Source organism: Fistularia commersonii, chromosome 36, assembly GCF_037954325.1.
Source record: "Fistularia commersonii isolate RoL2024-O1a breed Wild chromosome 36, RoL_Fcom_v1.0, whole genome shotgun sequence".
In the NCBI taxonomy this organism is placed as follows: domain Eukaryota; kingdom Metazoa; phylum Chordata; class Actinopteri; order Syngnathiformes; family Fistulariidae; genus Fistularia; species Fistularia commersonii.
In genome coordinates this window covers 2863145-2884270 of record NC_141319.1, presented here as the reverse complement: position 1 = coordinate 2884270, position 21126 = coordinate 2863145, and the positions used below count along the sequence as shown (strand labels likewise).

The 21126-nt window shown below is 41.6% G+C and overlaps 1 protein-coding gene across 2 annotated transcripts in view; it reads right to left on the bottom strand.

Annotated features, from left to right (window-relative positions):
- The window catches only part of ift172 (intraflagellar transport 172), a 53148-nt gene that overhangs the window by 10046 nt on the left and 21976 nt on the right, over positions 1-21126 (bottom strand). For both annotated transcript variants that reach the window (XM_086143351.1, XM_086143352.1), the window contains 18 exons: positions 20469-20576; positions 19596-19680; positions 18569-18661; positions 18061-18138; positions 17395-17643; positions 16442-16520; positions 15866-15986; positions 15188-15332; positions 12988-13077; positions 11551-11648; positions 9964-10099; positions 9777-9893; positions 8200-8342; positions 7918-8011; positions 7694-7758; positions 5969-6149; positions 5752-5861; positions 2738-2867 (listed from right to left, as the gene is read on the bottom strand). In XM_086143351.1, coding sequence (XP_085999477.1) covers positions 2738-2867; positions 5752-5861; positions 5969-6149; positions 7694-7758; positions 7918-8011; positions 8200-8342; positions 9777-9893; positions 9964-10099; positions 11551-11648; positions 12988-13077; positions 15188-15332; positions 15866-15986; positions 16442-16520; positions 17395-17643; positions 18061-18138; positions 18569-18661; positions 19596-19680; positions 20469-20576 — 2122 coding nt within the window. The remainder of the gene's footprint in view (positions 1-2737; positions 2868-5751; positions 5862-5968; positions 6150-7693; positions 7759-7917; positions 8012-8199; positions 8343-9776; positions 9894-9963; positions 10100-11550; positions 11649-12987; positions 13078-15187; positions 15333-15865; positions 15987-16441; positions 16521-17394; positions 17644-18060; positions 18139-18568; positions 18662-19595; positions 19681-20468; positions 20577-21126) is intronic.

Genomic DNA, 21126 nt, shown 5'->3' with positions numbered 1-21126 from the left:
TTACTTTCACTAATCTTTCTTATGTGTCTGTCTTAGTCTCAACTGCTGCAGCTGCAGGTCTGAATGAAACTTCATGAAGAACACGACATTTAACAGTTTCCTGGAGCACAACATGTACTTCTCCAGATGCATAATGTCTCTTGCTGGTCTATAGCCACAGTCACACAGTCTCCAAGAAAAGTTTAACAGAAAAAGTAATTTCAAGGTCTTTAAAGATCTGCAGATAACAATCTGTCGTTTCAACATCCAAGCATTAACAGGTTTTCAAAGAAATTATAGTCCGCTTTCACATCTGGGGAGGAGCAGGCATCCATCTGTACTTTCTGTCTCAGCTCAACATCCCGCACCCTGATCAGTGAGAAACTGAAATCAAATGTGCAAATTCAAGTTCCCTGCAGAAAGGAAACTTATTGATTTTCTTGACCTTGTCTTAACTCGTCCTGCGACACCACTGCAACTTTCCATTTCCCATTCCCCTTTCACATTGCCCATAAACTTTCTCCCACTCTCCAACTGATGCAACATACAAACCCCACGAGGGAAACAAAAAACATGTTTTGCTTTAAGGTTTTGTGATGTTTTATGCGTGCAGTGCTACTCTGGCAGTCATGCAGATTCCAAGAGAACCTGAGGTCAGTAATTCAATGTGTTTGATGTGCAACTTCAGCTCTCATAAGGAGCTGAGCCATCAATATTTGTGACACTGTGACCTAATTTCTTCGCCGACTCCATCAGGAGGAAGTTGCCTGCCATCACATACAGCATACATGTAGTCATTCATTACTTACAATGTAGAATAAGAGGCTTCCGGTGAGATGAAATCATAAGATAAATCAGGTAAAATTCAAATCTATTATATCTATTCACTAACTTTTATTGCCTGATATTGTTGCATGTTTTTCCATTGCTCTACATGCCACCCTGACATCTGCACTGTCCCAATTGCTGCTGTAGCACTTGAATTTCTCCAATATCAGTAAAGACGTATCTTATCTTTATGCCAAGGTGCATGAAATCCATAACTTTTGTGGGTGTTGCATGAATAACACTTAAGTCTTATGTCAAGACAAAGCTATGACACCAACAACAAACAAAACATTGACCTAACATCTGTAGGCCAAAAATGTTGAAAATGCATGTTTAAAGACTGATTTGGGACTTGGAAAAATCTAGACAAGAAAAAAAGAGACATGAAACTCTCTTTGCCAGATGTACAGATCAGGTCAATTTTGAATTGTCATTAAAAAAAAAAAAAATCGTGCCTCCCATGAAACAAAACGTGAGACTAAAATAAACTGAAATTAGTTGTCAATAAAGTTAACTGTCTTTATTTGCTTTAAAAATGTGTACAATGGAGCAAAAAAGCATTTAGTCAGCCACCAATTGTGCAAGTTCTCCCACTTAAAAATTTTGAAAAGCCTGTAATTTTCATCATAGGTACCGTTCTACTATGAGAGATAGAATGAAAAGAATCCAGAAAATCACATTGTCTGATTTTTAAAGAATTTGCAAATTATGGTGGAAAATAAGTATTTGGTCACCTACAAACAAGCAAGATTTCTGGCTCACATTGACTTGTAACTTCTTTTGTAAAAGGTGCCTTAGTCCTCCACACATTACCTGTTTTAATTACACCTGTTTGAACAGGTTGTCAGAATAAAAGACACCTGTCCACAACCTCAAACAGTCGTACTCCAAACTCCACTATGGTTAAGACCAAAGAGCTGTCAAAGGACCCCAGAAACAAAATTGTAGACCTGCACCAGGCTGGGAAGACTGAATGTGCAATAGGTAAGCAGCTTGGTGTGAAGAAATCAACTGTGGGAGCAATTATTAGAAAATGGAAGACATGCAAGAGCACTGAAAATCTCCCTCAAACTGGGGCTGAAGTTTGCTAGAGAGCATTTGGATGATCCAGAAGAGGATTGGGAGAATGTCCTATGTCCAGATGAAACCAAAATAGGACTTTTTGGTAAAAACACAACTTCCTGTGTTTGAAGGAGAAGGAATGCTGAGATGCATACTATAACACCATATCTACTGTGAAGCATGGCAGTGGAAACATCATGCTTTGGGCCTGTTTTTCTGCAAAGATACCAGAGACTGATTTTTGTAAAGTAAAGAATGAATGGGCCCATGTATGGTGAGATTTTGAGTAAAAACCTCCTTCCATCAGCAAGGGCACTGATGAAGAAACGTGGCTGGGTATTTCAGCATGACAATGATCCAAAACACATCGTCTGGGCAATGGAGGAGTGGCTCCGTAAGAAGCATTTCAAGGTCTTGGAGTGGCTTAGCCAGTCTCTAGATCTCAACCCCATAGAAAATCTTTGAAGGGAGTTGAAAATTTGTGTTGCCCAGCAACAGCCCCAAAACATCACTACTCTAAAGGAGATCTGCATGGAGGAATGGGCCAAAATACCAGCAAGTGTGTGAAAACCTTAAGACTTGCAGAAAATGTTTGACCCCTATCATTGCCGACCAAGGGTATATAACAAAGTATTGAGATGAGCTTCTGTTCTTGACCAAATACTTATTTTCCACTATCATTTGCAAATAAATTCTTTAAAAATCAAACAATGTGATTTATTGGATTTTTTTTTGCATTCCGTCTCTCATAGTTGAAGTGTACCTATGATGAAAATTACAGGCCTATCTCATCTTTTTGAGTGGGACAACTTGCACAATTGGTGGTTGACTAAATAGTTTTTTGCCCCACTGTATAACAGACTCATACCTTCATCCAGCATTTCTCCACCAGGGCTGTGTTAGAGTTGTCCTTCACCTTTAGGTAGCACTCAACTGATCGTGAGTATTCACCTGACTGCTCCCACTCCCTGGCCTGTTCCAGCAGACCCTCCACGCCACTGAGAGAGAGAGACACACACACACACACACACACACTTAATATGAATTTTGGCCACTAGTTAAAGTAGATAGAGAAGAATTTAGTCTGAATTTACAGTTTCAGACCAATTTTCTCAGAGCTGATCAGCCTTAGGAGTGCTGCAGAGTTAAAAAGAGGTAAATATTGGTTCCAGTCAGGATGAGCCCGTGCAAAATGTTTGCCCAACTGGAACCTTGTTTGTATTCAGTGTAAATCACCTAATATTTCCACTTCACATTCGTACAGGGATAACAATTCAGTAGTTCACACTGCTTAATCACCAGGCAGGCTTATTTTTCCACTTCATTCCCACTGAGATGCAAATTCGAGCAATTTGAGCAAGAGTTGCATTCTTGTATATTAGCAAACAACAATTTCATCACACTGTATCTTCCAGAGAGGGGAAGCCATGCACTTTAGCTGGTGTCTGAATTCTAAAATATGCAGGAATAATTCAGTATTTTCTGGCCTATTGGAAAAAAAAACTCTTCTCTCATTCGTTTCCCCTAGTAACATTTGTTATTCCCACAAGTCATTAGGGAAGGAGAAGAGACGGCAGGAAAAGTGCGGTGTGCAGCTGGCGAGCCAGCTAACGAGCTGTTCCTTGTTGGGAGTTTGAGTTTGGGGTAACACAAAAGCTGCGTATTAATAAAGCATCAAACTCAAAGTGCTTTGTGCATTGATAGTACTGAGGGACTGAGGGCAACTGTGTGAGATCTTCACAATGCAGTTTTTTTCCTTCTTGTTTTTTTTTTTTTGTCCCCAAGATAACATAACTAGTCAACAAAATCTTATACCAACTCCCAAAGTGTTGCCCCACAGACACTTGCGATTGTCAGGCTGACAGCACTTCTGCAAAAGTGCTGCTTTTGCTCCTGTAACTTGCAGCGATCTGGCTTCAGCAAGGACACGCAGTATTTTCTTTTACAGTAAAATTTGGAGACTAAGAATATAGTTCAGTGGCACTAAAAGAATCATCGTCCCAGGGCTTAAGGAACTTCAGGGACTAATACAACAAAGGAACATATGAAACCTCTTCTCTGACATTTGTAATTTTACTGGCTTACTGGGGGGTTTGTAATTTTATTGGCTTGATCCAATTATTAAAGTGAAACCCTGTTGCTTATTCAGACACAAGTGTCCTTGAAATAAATCCCCATTATGGTTTTTACTGAGACATGACCTGAATGGTGCAGAGTACAGACACCAAAGTCGGAGAGCAATGATATCAGATGTTTATTTGTATTCTTGTAGCCTTGCTGACAGTTTGTTAGGCCTTCTTCTCCCGTCAGAGCCTCAGTGAAAGAGCCGCTAACCCTCAACTGGATGGCACATCAGGGAAAATGTGTCACTAAAGACTCAAATAGGACCAAAATAGTCACTCGTATCATGCGCATCTGAATCACCCGCACAAAATAACAAGACCACCAGAGCGATGGCCTCAGCATTGCTCTTTCTACACGGCACAACACCGCAGTGGTTAGCACTTTGGCCTCAGAGCACGAAGGACCCGGTTTATTCTGACAAGGGTTCTCCGGTTTCCTCCCACAGTCCAAAAACATGCAGCAGGTTGATTGGAAAACAATTGAAAAAATTGTGCTGAATGAGTGAGTGAATGGTTGTTTGCCCTGCGACTGACTGGCGACCAGTCCAGGGTGTACCCCGCCTCTCGCCCAAAGACAGCTAAGATAGACTCCAGCATCCCCTGTTACCCTGAGTAAAGGATAAGCATTAGAAGATGGATGGATTGAGGAAACAATTAGTGCTTGATCTTATCTCAAGTCAGCTGTAACTCAGTCCTCTAAGGTTGACCTCATGCTGAAGTTTAGTTTCTTTTTTTGTCTTTCTTTTGCAGAGCGAAAACTACATGCCCAACCAGGAGCTGGAGTGAAGTCAAAACTGTGCAGATGAAGCCACAGGCTAAAAATATCAACCATAATTTCCTGCTGGTTTCCTGGGTGTTTCATGTTTGAAGCATCTGTCTCCCAGTAGGTGCTTTAAAGTTTTACAGACATTGCTCTCCTGGTGAAGACTACAGGAGCCTGAACAGCCATTTATTCTTATTATCAATCCTTATTTCCTTCATAGTGGAGCATTTTCTCTCATTTGTCTTTATCTCCCACAATGATTTTGTCCTTCTGAAAATTATATATGAAAGCAATAAAATAGCAAATAACAATCCCTGCAGCGTCGGTGAAGAACGGAAAAGCTTTGGTTGCAGCTGGAAACTGAGAAAAAGATAATACGGTTTTGAACTGACAACAACATCTGGGACCTGCTTGTCTCCAGATTCATCAGAGATACTGTAACTCGGCATTCTAGGTCCGACGCGCTGTGAACACCAGTGGCACCATCAAGGCTCGAACCTTCCTCTAGGCTAAAAATGCCAGGAGCAGATGTCGAGTCCCAGTTATGACTGTCCACAGTCCAGAAGGCAGATTCGCGGTAAAGATGCTTCAAAAGGAACGTTCAAGAAGATGAGGTTCACAGATTCAGCACTAGGAAATGTATCTTCATTTTTTTTCCCCCCGCTTTTCTTGGCACTGCAAGGTCAGGAGTTCCAAAAAAATCATATTCATTAATCTTAAAGGAACTATTACACAAAGGAAAACTATCAGGGCTACTCTCAACTATAAGGTGTTTTAAGATGTTTTACAATTGTAAGTGGCTAATGTGGTTTGCTTTGGGTTTTAGAGTTACACAAGAAAAATCTTGTAAATAATTTGAAATTGGTGTGCTTTCTAAGCCACAAAATAGTTTTTCTAATTAAATACTGACATGTGTATAAAAAATAAATGAGGATAACGTACACAGGTTAAAAATTAGGTCGGTGTATGTTGAGTATTTTGTGGTGATTTTCTCACCGGGTTCCCTTCTTGTTGGCCTCCCTCTCATACTCCTCTTGCAGCACGGAGAGCTTGCTGGGAATATATTCCTTACAGATGCGCATGGCGTCACTCCACATGTCAGCTTCCTGCAAAGGAGACACAATGGTGATGAATGAGCAACTGCGAGGTATTGAATTGTTCTGTCCAGAAATAAACGTTTATGCGTGCATGATGGTTTGGCTTGTTAGGTAACCTTGAAATATTTGACGGCTATATCAGGTCTCTGGGCTCGGAGCAGGAAGGCTTCAGCCTTCTGGTAATCTTTCTGTTCAAAGCAAAACTTGGCCTGGCCCACCAGAACCTCACAAACGCTCTCCGGATCGTGGCTCTCAGCAACTCGCTGCGCGTCAGCCCAGTCTTTGTTGTGCACATACCTGGAACAGGTGACACACACACAAGCCCAGAAAAATAGCACATAACGATCAGCTTTGTTGGAGTAGTTGACAGGCTGGTTCAGTTTTCCTGAAGGTGTTACACAGACACATTAGCCCGTTGATGTCAGCTCAGTGTTGGCAAGACAAGATGATAGCAGACACCGACTTCACAAGGCATGGTCAGCTTAAAAGACAGCGCTTGCTTGCACCATCCTATGTAAGATAGGATGCTTGGGCATTTGACAGCAGAAAAAAAGGGTGCTTCAACTGAGAGTATATTGATATTGATATTCAATTTCTTCTACAGTATTTTCCGCACTATAAGGCACATATAACAGCCTTTAGTCTTCTCAAAAACGACAGTGCGCCTTTATAATCTGGTGCGCCTTACATATTGATTAGCCGCAACAGGTCTCGCAACTACGGAAAGCGTGCAAAGCGTGCATTTTCATTTCCATTTGTGTGTGTGTGTGTGTGTGTGTGTGTGTGTGTGTGTGTGTGTGTAAAGACCCCAAAATGGCTCCTTTCAAGAGATGTGCTCACGACACAGAGTTTAAACTCAAGGCTATCAGTCACGCAGTAGAACACGGGAATAGAGCGGCAGCGAGACAATTCAACATCAACGCATCAATGATGCGGAAGTGGAGGAAGCAACAAGATGACTAGCGCCAAGTAAAGATGACTAAACAGTGATTCCGAGGAAACAAAGCGAGATAGCCAGTTAGAGGTCAAACTTGAACAGTGGGTTGCTGAATCGAGAGCAGCAAGTAGAAGCGTCTCTACAGTCACTATGCAAATGAAGACTACAGCGTTAGCTAGCGACATGAACATCAATGAATTTAGAGGCAGTCATTCTTGGTGTTTTCGTTTTATGAAAAGCTTTGAACTGTGACAAATGGAGTTGGAAAAACACAAACACAAGGCAGCGCAAATACCGGTAAGAGCTACCGGTATTTACGGTACCGTATTGTGAATGCACTAACCTGTTTTGGGAGTGAATGGAGTTGTCAGGACGTTGGTTTGTATTCTATAAATAAAGTTTGACTGACTGACTTATCTGACTGTTATGTTGACATTCCCTTTAGCGCAGCCTCATCTAGCAGATGCATAACGCAACCCCAGCCACTACAGTAGGTTCTATTCAATGCGCCTTATAATGTGGTGTGCCTTATATATGAAAAAAGTTTTAAAATAGGCCATTCATTGCAGGTGCGCCTTATAATCCGGTGCGCCTTAAAGTACAGAAAATACAGTACAAGTGAAATACTTCTCATTTTTACCTCAGTTCTAATTGGGTTTCTGTTTAAAAAACAGCTACAACCCTGCCTCAGTTTCCACTTATTGTCTAATGCAAACATCTGAACTGTCTGAATTGTTGTGGAAAAAGTAGAGGCTTTTGATCACAACCAAATGTTTTGTTTGACTGCTGATCACCATGGAGACACTTGGTCTGAGGCACCTTTTACAAACGAAGGTTAACCCTTACTCATGCTTGCTCGTTGGCAGTATTAAGTTAAACATTTTAACATGCTGAATAAACTCACATCAACACAGCTTCTTTGGGCTTCCCTGCTTTGATGAATTCAACCTCAGCCTCAGCAAACTTACCCTGTGAGGAGAAAACATGTCTGTGTGGATGACTATCTTCACATGGAACACAATATTGATCATTGTCAAAGTTTGCATAATCTTTGAGGATCCAGATTTAACTGCTTGAGTCCCCTGCGCCGTTGGAAATTATAAAAACTGGATTAGACATCAGATTCACCTCATCTTCCAGGTAAATGGCATGTTTGAGGTGGATCTCCGGGATCTTCTCCTTGTTTGAAAGACGAGCCAAATCAAAAGCAAAGTCAAATGAGCTGCAGAGGAGATAAAAAGTCAAGATAAAACCATCTTAATGACACTTCTTGTGGATTACCATGAATGCAATAGCTTCAAACCAGAAAGCAACACCGCACAACATCAGAGAGAAACATCAGATCATTATCATCTTGTCTAATATTTGCTCATGTGAGGTCAGGACTATAAAGGAAACGATGCCACTAACAAACTAATTGCAGCAGATTCGATGGCGTATTCCAGCAGGCCGAATTTGTTGAGTAACTTGACAGCTGCCTCTCCGCCCAGACTCCGGGCCCAGAGGTAAGCCACCTGCTTCTGGGCATTTGCACCTCCATGGCTCTTGGCAACCTAACAAATAAACAAACGAACAAACAAACACACACACATGACTTGATATTGTGCTGTTGTGAGGGATCTCAAGTGGATTATCAGGTCGTCTTCTGTCCAGGGAATTCGTCAGCCTTCATCCAACAGTATTCTCTGTATCCTCTTCTCTCACACAAACTACCTTCATGTCCTCTTTCAGTACATCTGCAGATCTCCTTTTCCATCTTCCTCTAAGCCTCCTGCCTGGCATTTCCGACCTTAGCATCCTTCTATAATATTCAGTACCTGCTCTGTACATGTCCAAATCATCTTAGACTGGCCTGTCTGACTTAATTTACAAAATAATTCTTATTTTCTCCACACTCTCCTTAGCTCTGTACTGTTGACCCGCCATACACAATCATCTCTTACTGTACTACCTGCAAGCCTCCCTTTTCTACTTGGGTTCCTCATATTCACATACATCCTGCCTGCTGTTCTAGAACATACTTCCATCACCCTAGATTTTCCTCTATCTGTTGCCTGCTCTCACAGCAGATCATAATGTAATTTTGTGACAAGACAGTTTGGCTACAGTGTAAGACTAGTGGACTTGCTTAGACTAGTAAGCCTCACAGATTAGCAAGCTAGTCCACTAGTCTTTCATTGTCTTTTCATTTAGTATTTTTTTTCTCTTGCTACTACAGGAAATGTTAGATTTTTCTTTGAAGGACATTATTTTTTGGCTGTTGTTTGCCTATAGAAAAATCCTTTCACATCAATTTACTCTAGGAAAGTTGGGCATTGAGCTGTAAGAAATAAATGCAACTGATTTCTTTATCGTATCATTTATTCAATGATTTCTTTTGTATGCAATTTCTAATAGGCTTTGTTAGTCCCTGGATCTTATCTTATCTCAGATAAGAGAGATATCTGCAACAAGATAATTTCAATATTTTTTCAAAAAACATTTCCACTAGCCCGGCCCTCAACTTGTACCAGTTTTTTAAATTTTGGCCCCCAGTGTATTTGAGTTTGACACCCCTGTCATAGAGTATTACAGTTCGCTTTTCGGCACCCTATGCTATGCAAGGTCTACGAAGTCACAGTCCCGCTGACCTTCCCTGGACTCCATTAATATTCTGAAAGCAAATATTACATCTGTATTTCTTCTCTCTCTGCCTACAAACATGACTACCTCCTCTCCTTTTTTGAACCACAGTAGGGTGGATTGTAAAGTATTAGATATAATATTATATAGGAAGTCTTGCCAAATCTTGTCTTGGCAATTGGACTTGAATTTCTTCACTTGAAGTTTGAAGTGAAGAAATTTAATACTTACATTTAATACTTCAAGTGAAGAAATTCAAGCCCAGTTGCCAAGACAAAAAGATTTCAACAAGAATTCACCATGACTTGGATGATTCAGAACCTCCACAGACATTAGATACAAAGCTTTCATCACACAGTACATACTCTGTGTGCTTCCTCCCACATGTCGCCGACTCGGTACATGTTGACGGCAGCCTTCCATTCTCCAGCCTCCATGAAATGATACTCTGCCTCTGAGAACTTGGACTCTGCCTCCAGCTCCTGTGACAAGCACGCCACCCGTCAGTAACACTCTGGGGTCAGCATTCGACAATCATTAGCTCAGCTCTACCTTGGCGAGGTGGATGTGCGTCTCTGTCAGCAGGTCAGGATGATATTTGGCCACCAGACGTATGACATCCTCAAACATGTGGTTCTTCTTGTACATGGTGATGGCGAGATCCGGTTGCTTCACTGTGGCAAAAAGCCTGCAGGGACACAAAGACTCAAAGAGTGATTTCAGTCAAAGATGTAATTATGTCCTATCTGGAGTTAATGATCAAGTCCTGAAAACAAAGTACTGTATATCATAACATCAGTCCACAGTGTAAAAATCTGTTTAGTTTTTCTAATTTTCTCTACTTTGGTATGGATATCGAGTATCAGGGCCGTTCCTGGTCACGGTAAATAAATCAAAACATATGTCCAAACACCTCATCAAGGAGGCATCCCCACCCCCGATTGCCGTGCTCCTAACCCTATCTCTAAGGGACAGCCCGAACATACTGCTGAGAAAACTAATTTCAGTCGCCTGCATCAGTGACCTTGTTTTTTTGGTCATGACTATAGGTAAGGGTAGGAACATAGATTAACCGGTAAATTGAGAGCATCAGTGTTTGTCTCAGAACAGACCGGTGCAGAGTCTGCATTACTAACGCCACATTGATCCACTGTTCTGTCCTTCCCTCACTCGTGAACAAGACCTTGAGATACCTGAACTTCTCCACTTGGGGCAGGACATCCCCTCTTACCCGCAGTGGCCACCCGTTTCTGACTGAAACCATGGTCTCTGATTTTAAGATGTTGATCCTCATCTCGACCGCTCCACATTTGGCTGTGAATTATTACACTGAGAGCTAGAGATCACGGTCTGATTAAGCCAAAAAGCAGAGACCGAATCCTGAGGTCACCAAACTGGATCCCCTCAACACCGGACTTCGCCTAGAAATTCTGTCCAGAAATGTTATGATCAGCAGTCGGTGATAAAGGACATCCCTGATGGAGTCCAACCCTTACCAGTAAGGAGTCAACATTGCTGTACTACAATCGGAAATATGGACCACGTTCTGGCATCGATCATACAAGGACGGAACAACCTGTATTATAGGATTCAGTACCCTGTACCTGGAACATCCCACAGGATTCCCTGCAGACCATGGTCTAATGCCTTCTCAAGGTCCACAAAACACATTGAAACTGGTTGGGTAAACTCCCATGCGCCCTCAAGGACCCTCCCATGGGTGTAGTGCTGGTCCACTGTTCCATGGCCAGGACAAAAACCACATTGCTCCACCTGGATCTGAGGTTCAACAACCTGTCGGACCCACCGCTCCAGCACTTCTGAGTAGACTTTTCCAGAGAGGCAGAGGAAGATGCAATTCTTTTGTGAAATACTTACCTCCCTACATCTAATAGTTTTTTCAATAGCCATTTTCTTCTTCATTTTTTTCTCTAATTTCTGGTCACATTTCTGAAGCTCTCAATATCTTATATTTTTCCCCCTCATAGACCTATGAATTTCTAGTTTTTTCCCCACTCTCTCTCCCTGCTTTATTTTTCAGCTCATATCGTTCTTACACTTTTGCAATTAAAATCTGTCACGTCAATTCGCCTCTGGTAGGCTGTTGACGCCATGAATTACCATGAAAGGCGGATTTACCTTTCAGCCTCCTTGAACTTAGCTTCTCTCTCCAGCTCCTGGGCCCTACTGACGTACAGAGCTGTCACCTCCTCCTCTGTCATGCACTCCACCGCCAGCTGAATACAAAGCATAACCAATCAGCTCCATAACCCTCCTACCATAGCTGCCATCAGGGAAGCAAAAATAGCGCCTATTTGATTCTCAAACTTCTTTTTGCAGCGCAGTTAAAAATAAAGAGATGTGCTGTAAAACTGTTCTAGAAAATTGGCGATTCCACAAAATGCAGCGGGCTGTCAAACTACAGTGCATCAAAGTAGGAGGCTGCTCGAGTCGCTGCTTGTGAAAGCAGAAAAAGAAGAAGTTGTTTGAAAGGCGCTGTATGAGTCACTGACCTGAGTTGCTTGCGTTTGATTTTTAAACAACCATTTTGCTCTTAAACAACATCAATAAATTATCCTGCACTCCTGCACTCCTTGCACTTTGATTTTAAGTTTTCTTAAAAAAGATGTTACTTGACGCAACCTTTTCTTATTTCAAGATTTTTGGGAGGCTGAATCCATACATTTATTGCCAATCTTAGCCTTGTTTTTTGAGATTAAATGAATTCAAGGCCTTTAAGGTTTGTCACGTATCTGCAGGAACTCAGAATTTCTTCGACTGGAAATGAGACAAATATATTTGGCAAGACATTGGTTTGTGCGACGAAATGCTGGTTTGATCCCGCTCTCTTTCCCCACTTAAAAGATGAACGGCTTCATTCTGTTCCCAACTACAAAGAGGCAACTGCTTGACACCCACGTGTGGAGATTTGCAGTGATCCAACTGCCAGGTAACAAAAGGCTTAGGGAACTTTTTCAAAGTCATTTGGGGGGGAGTTTTGTCAACTGAGGCGCTTTGCTCATCAGACCGGAGGGAGCCGCAGAGGAGTATCTGTGTGGCAATGTGCCGTGAGCTGCATCAGTGCCGGAGGAATGGTCAGTGGCTTCAAAAAAGGGAGTAGTCAGATGACTTATGGAAAACATAGAAAATATTGTATCTTTTTAAATTAGCCTCCTTTAGTCATTATTGTGTTCACCGGGACTGTAGGTACTACATTGAAACACACACAAAATATTTTTGTTTTGCTTGTTTCTGAGTAATATTGTTTGGTGACAATTCTTTAAGTTATTATTTCGGTGAATTATTTACTTATAGCTATTGTTCTGTTCCATGTATTCATCCAATTGGCTTCCAAGGTCACAATAGTATTCCACATGTTAAATTAGCAAATCATTACAGAAATATGAACTGATCAGAAATAGACAACTTTGACACAATAAGCAGACATATATTCTGACATTTTAAGATTCAAACTAAATAACCCAGAAGTAGCAGCATCAGGTTGCTGATTTTTATAAATGATAAAATTCTGCCAAGAGGAACCAGCGGGGTGCTGGTATTTATGTCCACACTGACCTTGTGAGCATCCTCCCAGCGTCCAGCGCTAGTATACATGTCTATGGCGTCCTTAATGTGGCCTCCTTTCACAAACAGTTGCTCTGCCACCTGCAGGACATCAAACCCTCAAGCACACTGTGGACTCTCAGAAGAACACGAGGCAGAATCTGAACATCACAAAGTGACTTCTTAACTAAAAGTGTTTTGATATGAGTGGAGCTTCGTTACCATGCGTGTTAATGGGAGAATTTGAACGTGATAAGGAACAAGCGCATTTTAATGAATTTGTGCAACAAGTGCATAGGTTTCCGTCCTGATTAAAAACTGTCACATCAAGTTCCTCGTGACGGTTTTAAGCTTTTATTGTGCTGAAACTTTCATGCAACTTCCACAATTCAGAGAGAGCAAAGAGCTTGTTATCTTGATTACTTTTTTTGTGAATATGCCTGTGGAGCAAACAGACTGAAATAGGCAGCTATTTTGGGAAGCTGGCAGTCTGTTAGGAGGCTGTTTGGCTCAGCTGAGCTCCTCAGAACAAGTGGAAAGGGTTGCCTCTGTCATCTATGTGCTCCCGTTTCTTGCCTCTTTGTGTTTATGCCTGAATTCCGTCATTCTCCCCGCCCAGTTCTGCACTCTTGCCTTTGCTGGTTCGTGGGGAACAAAAAAAGTGAAGCTTATTGCTGCAACCGGTCCAATCTGTCGATACTGCAAAGGCGTCCTCGACTGAACCCGTGTAGCTCTCTGCTTAAGTTAAGTTATAAACTACAGAAGTGACTGAGGAAGCAGACACCCAAAATTGATCACCACATCAGTCAGAGGCCACACATTAGCTTTTTAACTTTTTTTTTTTGCCTGGGGGGAGAGGTTGTTTGAATGGACTATTATTTTGAAAAAGTCTGCTTTTGTCCTTGGAAGCCATGCATGCCCATGCCATCATACTGCCTCCACCATGTTTTACAGAAGATGTGATGTTCTTTGGATCATAAGCTGCTCCAATTCTTCACCTAACTTTCTTCTTCCCATCTTTCTGGCACAGGTTGATCTTAGTCTCATCTGTCAAAAGAATGCTGTTCCAGAACTGGGCTGGCTTCTTCAGGTGTTTTTTGGCAAAGTTAATTATGGACTTTCTATTTTTGAAGCTGATTAATGGTTTGTACCTTGTGGTGAATCCTTTGTATTTACTCTCATATGTTCTTCTCCTTATGGTAGACTTAGTTACTGATACACCTACTTTGTGGGGTGTGTTTGTCACTTGAGTGGATGTTGTGAAGGGGTTTTTCTTCACTGATCATCAACCACTGTTGTCTTCTGTGGACCAAGCTTTTTTGAGCTCCCAAGCTCCAAAGGACACTCTTTTTTTCTCAGAATGTACCAAACTATTGATTTGGCCACTCCTAACATTTCTACTATGTCTCTGATGGATTTCTTCATTTTCACCCTCAGGATGGTCTGTTTCATTAAGCGCTCCTTTGACTGCATGTTGTGTGTTCACAGCAATAGCTTCTTAATGGAAACGTCATTAAGCCGGTATCAACACCAGACCTTTTAACTGCTTATATGATGACAGCTTACAGAGGGAAGAGCCCATGAAGCCTTCACAACCCCAGCAACTACAGTAGTTTCTATTCTATGCGCCTTATAATGCGGTGCGCCTTATGTATGAAGACAGTTTTAAAAGAGGCCATTCATTGAAGGTGTGGCTTATAATCCGATGTGCCTTATAGTGCGGAAAATACGGTAATTCATTAATTGTCCATACCGATTAACCTGCCTCAGTGTTCCGCAGGCATGGGGACAATTTGCTAACTCTATTGGAATTGAACAAGGGACATCCTTGCTGTGAAGTGCTAGCAAAATTGTATTCAAAATTTTTAGTAATGTTTGCATTTACAGTTAGTTTAGATTTTCTTGACAAATTTCTTGATGTTTTTACACTCTCTCTTAGATCATTTCATATTGATTTTTATGGCTTTTTATCATTTTTCTACAAATTTTTGGACAATTTTTGACACCTGTTAAATAATCCTAGGTATGTCTCGGGTTTTTTATTTAAATTAAATGAGTGAAAAGGGAATTTTGATAATAAAATAGTAAAATAGCAAAATTATAATATGATGTGAATTATATTTATAGTCATGGTGATCAATGGCTGTGGTACAGAGATTACATGTTCATGCTTATCCGTTTACATATCCACAGCCAGTGGCTCCTCCCTCACCACGTAGTCTTGCGTGGACGCATAGTGTTGAGCAATCTTCATGTAGTACTTCCCTGCTGATGAGCCCTCCTGCAGCTCCAGGATGTGCACAGCTTTTTTCCACTGGCGAGCAGCAACTGCGGCCTCGATAGCCTTTATAGAGCAGCTACAAGCAGACGAAAGAGCAGGAGTATGATATTGTACCTTTTATCCAAGGGCATGCAACCCTGTGCAGCAAGCGGCTGCGGATTTCTAAAGACAATCCCAATATTTGATGTTTATTACATGCTTAGTAAAAGTTCTGGCATGAAAATGTCAGAAAAGTAACTTGGCTTCACCTCCACCCATCACCGTCGGTGACAACATCTCACAAAAAGGAAAAGCAAAGACTTAAAATATTCATGGGGGTGTGGGCTGTGTATGATACACAGCCTGCCGCCTGCTGGAATCATACATGATTGACACACTTTTTTTCTGAACAGGCACATTCAAGTTTTTATATGAATTAGTTGCATCTCCTCTATGTGTCACAGAGTTGGTGGTGACTTAAGATGAGTGGATCGTCTCTCTTGGATATGGGCTTGTTTGTGAATCATGTGCCCCCCTTCCCTCCCCTCCCCTCCCCTCCCCTCCATCTGACCTATATTTTTTCCGTATCCCCCTCTTAGCATTACATCTACCCTCCATTACTTGGCTTACCCTGCTTCAATGAAGTGGTTGATGGCAGCATCCATCTGTTTCTGCTGGACCAAATAGTCTCCCCAGGCTTCCTCAAGTTTCACCACCTCAGCAGGAAAAGCAAGGCGAGCCAGTTCCACGGCTACAGGATACAGGTAGAGGAATGTTTTCATGAACAATGCCTGTTTTGTGCCTGCACCTTACAATGGACACCTTTTCTGGCTCATTTGTTGAATATTTTCATGTCATATTTCCATGACTCGTCACTGACTTTTGGATTATTTCCAGCTACTTAAAAGGAAAATGATTCATGCATGTGGCAAATTGTGGTAAACTGGCAAATTAATTCATGGAAAATGGAATCAATTTGTCACTAAGTCATTATTCAAATATAATTCAGACATCAAGAACAAAAACAAATAAATAAATAAGAAATATGAAAATCAAAAGTTGAATTACGAAAATATTAATTTAAAGCTACCGTGTATTACAAAAGCTCAGCTTATTGATGCTTCCTTGTGTACACGATGGCTCCAACTGTGAGATAAAATGAAAGCTTACACTGTGACACTGAACCTGCATTGGCCTGGGACTTACCTTTCCTGAAGGCTCCTCCTTTGCAGAAACACTCCAGGGCTCTTTGGTTGTTCCTGACCTTCTCATAAAGATCTCCTGCCTGAAAGCAACAGACAGATGAAGACATTAAACCCCTGAAATGACCAGAGCAGGCTGCAAATTTCTTACTTCAGTCTATGTACTCTTTCATACATGAGCACGTTTACTACCGATATTTGTTCTTAGGTTGGTAAAATCCAGGTCTGTATCCCAACCTCCATGACAAATGACCACCTGATGGACAATTTCCTTGAAGTCAGTCCATTTCTACGATGAGCACCTGAATCAGTGCTGTGTCTAGGTCAAGCTTCATAAGCTGAAGCTAAACTATTTACCAAATGTCAGACAGCCCATGTTTACCACCCATGTACTTAATAAAAACTCAATACGTATTCCGGTCACTGTCTTCTAGTTAAAGATGAGTCGTTCAACGCAAGCCTTGACATAAAATATTCACAGCCGTATTTGTGTACTCTGCATGAGTTCACACATGGTGAACAAGGGGGAGTGCAGTCGAGACGAAGAGACACACAGAAGCATACATATCAGCTTTGCACAACCCCAAACTACATGAATGCCTAAACCAAATCAAGACTGTTGACTCTCTCCCACCTGTTGGACCAAAAGATGGCAGATGGGTCTCAGACAAACAGCTACAAATCCAGATACAGGTACACAAAAGGCCCACAAATGGGAGTTAGACAGAGTAAAAAGTAAAAATCTAAATTATAGTGTTTTTACCCTCTATACGCCTCTCCCTCTAAAGGCATGTGTCGGAAGGAGGGAGGTAGACGAGGGATGGAGAGGGATCAGATAAAGACGGGGGATGGAGAGGGATCAGATAAAGACGGGGGATGGAGTAAAAGGAGGAACGGGGAAAGAGAGAGAGATGGGGGAGAAAGAGACAGGTGATTGGAAATGACAATGACACTCACTCGCTCATAAAATTCTCCCTTGATTAGGCTGCTGGCGATTCGGTTGACAGTGTCGCTGCTACTGGTGATGTCAGGCCGGCCAATAGCAAGATTGGCGGCTTTGGCCGGCAGCCCTGCCTTGAGGTACAGGTTAATGGCACCCTGGAAGTCACCGTGGCTCTCCTTCACCTCACCGGCCTTCTCATGCTGATCTGTCTCAGTCAACCACTGGTAAAAGTTTTGACACAGCCTCTCCAGTTCTGGGTGGCCCTGTGGGTAAGTGAATAAAGTTGTTTTTTTTTAGCTGAAACTTACGAATAGTTGACATTCTTAATCCAACCCTGAAGACACCTTTCGCAATAATATCTAACACATGAACTACCAGGGATAAAACTTAACCCTCCTATCTAGTAAAGGTATTTTTGACATTTAACAGTATGTTCTCTGTGATATTGTTCAAGCAAAGACTTTACAAATAGTTCTGGTCCTTGTGTACGTAACTTTAAGACGTCCTGTCACAGAGTTAGTGCCCAAACAACGAGAAGCATAACACATTCTCATTTTTGCAGAGTTAATGAGCTTCCCTAACAGATGTGAAATAAATGTTCCACTTCAACCTCATGTCTGTCTGCGTGACCTTTCTGTTTATCTGTCTATCTATCCATCTGTCCTTTAGTCTGTCTCTACCTTGGCTTCAGCCACAGCGATGCAGTCATCCCACATGTGGAGCTCCTGGTACATCTCTATAGCTTCATCCACAGCGTTCTGTGCAAACACAACAAAAGTGTACTGCATGAATGTCTAACATGCAGCGAATGTAGTATGAAGTAAAATGAATGGAAGCTCAGGTTTCCATGCAGTTTGCATTAGTTCAGGGGTCTCAGGGACCCCACAGGCGCTGCAGCCAGATGGGCTGGACAAATTTATTCTACACAAATTGAATTAAACAAATTTCACAGAATGATCAAGAAAATTAGAGGAAGAAAAATATAGAGAAAACTGCCTGAAAATAGACCGAAAATCACATTTATAGGGAAACGAAGATAAGCATGAAGATATAATTTTACAAAACAGAAACTGAAACATAGTTGTGTTTTTGTGTAACATCTTGAGCATTTCATGTGCATTAAAAAAGGGAAATAAAATAACCCATATCTCCTCTACATGAGGGTCCAAACCAGCCGTCAACACAAACCTGCTCCACATAGTGCATCTCAGCCAGTTTAAAGTTCTTGTCCAGCATGGCCATGTTAGCTTCCACTTGATAAAACGTGGTTCCATCTCCGCCCTGGTCAAAAGAGACATCACACATGGCCGACTGCTTAAAAAGCACATATAATCAAACAAATGTTTCCTGCTCCCAGAGGATGGAGGTGGGATGGGCTGGTTTAGGGGTTTCCCACTTCCATAGCGACCTCTACAAATCTTGTTGGAAAACACTGAATAATTCAGGTTCACTTAATCAATAATATGTGCAGTGAGTGTTGAACAGTTGAATTTCAAAACTTATGGTTTAAGGCACAAGGCGCCGGAGTCTTCGGGATGTTCTCAATCATTCAAATTAGTTACACGGTCAATAATCAGGGTGTAAAGTCTCGCTTCTGATCATGCGATGGGGAGAAGGAGACCATTAGGCTTTAAATTAATCATAGGTGAGTTTTGTAGGTGTGCTGTTATTTTCACCTATTAAAGAGCTTTTTTCTCCCTGACTTTAACACCTCTGAGAGTGAGAAATTACTTGCTTCAAATTTCGTCTCTCTGGAAGAATTCTATTTTCCCTCATTTTAATATTTGCTCACAAAATGTTATTCTGCTCCTGGAGGAATATTAATAACAATAAAAACCTGGATCATGAAAACTTGTATTAAAACAACAAGTAAACTGACAAAAAGTCAATCAATCAATCCTTTACTCTTTTTTCAAGGAACATTGAGTTGGACATTGATGTTGCTTCATAATGAAACCATAATTAAATATCTCTGATGATACCAGCACTTTAAAAAGATTGAGATAAACTTCTGTTTAGCTCTTGGCAATATGAGCATTCTCTAAGAAGTTTAGTTGTTAACAATATTAGTATTTTCTAAAATAAATTCTTAACTTTAAAACCACAACATTGTACAGGCAGTTCACTTGTGTTATGACAGGAATGAATTGTGCGTCTTTTAGGACTGTTTCAATAATGTGTTTTGGATCTCGTTGTTTGGAGGACCAAAACCCACCGTTTCTTTGGAAACTCTATCAGCAATCTCGTTGGTTCGGTGAAGGAAACGTAGAGTGGAAACATCCCCCAAAGCAGCGAAAGCCCTAGAATAAAAAAGAAGCAATAAGAGCAGAGAAATAAAGAAACACAAAGACAGAGAGAAAACAATAACACAGAATATTTGTATTTAATGCCACAGAGGAAGGAAAAGAAGAGGCAGGCTGGCCGAAGGTCTAAGAAAGTCTTGGCGGAAAGAGCACAGAGAAATTACAGCTTTTGTCTAATTAGCCTTTCTACAGTATGCAGTGAGAAGTGATGAGATAAAAAGGTACATCTCAGTGTTTGGCCTCTTTATTAGCCACTCTGGCTGAAAAGTTGCTCCAGATTAATGAACAAGTCATTGAAGAGTTGGGGAAAAAAAAACCACTTCTGAGCGACTCTCACTCCCCTCCCTCCCTCATTAACATCAGCCGCTCCAGACGAAAACAATTTCTTTCCCTGATGTCACAATTTATGCAAATCAGGCCGTAGAGCGGGTCGTGAATTATTAAAGAGAATTCAAATGTGGAAAAGTTTCCCAAAATACCGAGGAAGAAAAAGATGCAGAGAGAGAGTGCAAATGCTTGAAAATTGAAAGAAAAAAAATAAGAGCAGTTGGTGATTAATGAAGTTAAAGGATAAGGTCAGGCAGGGATGTGGCCATCTGCTGCATGTGCGTTTGTATGTGTGTGAGTTTGCAGTGAGTTTACATTCCAGGTGACGAAGGTGACTTTAATATCTTCATTCTGTTACAAAAACTGGCAAAAAAAGAATTATTCTACAGGCCTTAGGTTTGAAGGTCGTTTTTGTGTGTGTGTAGGTGTGTGGGTTCGTGTGTGCACGTTTGAGTGACCTCTCTGCAATGTGAAGCTGGCGTGCCTCTAGAGCCAACTTGCTGAGCGTCTTCCACATGGCTTCAGTCTCTGCTGTCATTTCCAGAGTTTCTAGGAAGGCAGTGGCTCTGTAAAGAAATAAACACACACACACACACACACACACACACACACACACACACACACGCGCACACACACGCAAATTACATTCTAGCCTTTAAGTAACTTTCCTCCCCAATCAATAAATCCCAAGTCATACAAAACAATAGATAAGGCGGCATGGCGCAGTAGTTAGTGCTTCAGCCTCAGGACACGAAGGACCCTGGTTCGGGTCCAAGCAGGAGACCTCTCAGTGAGGAGTTTCTGTGTGGAGTCTCCCTGTGTATATTGACTTTTCTGAGATGAAAAGCTTCCTCTGCAGTTGTTTCTCTTTTAGATGAAGTCACTGACAGCTGCTCGGCAGCAGCCAACAGGATGGAGTCTCAGTTAATTACAGCTGCCTGCAGTGAAACTTGGCTTACTTTCGCCGCCAGATTGGGAAACAGGAAACGCATTGGGCTGTGGCTCTGAAACAAGGGCAGTCAGTTTTCTTGAAGTATCTGGTAAAGGAGGATGAATCTTCTAGGGTCTTGAAATCATACAAGTCACTGAGGGGGCTAGAACCCCAGCTGTCCTGAG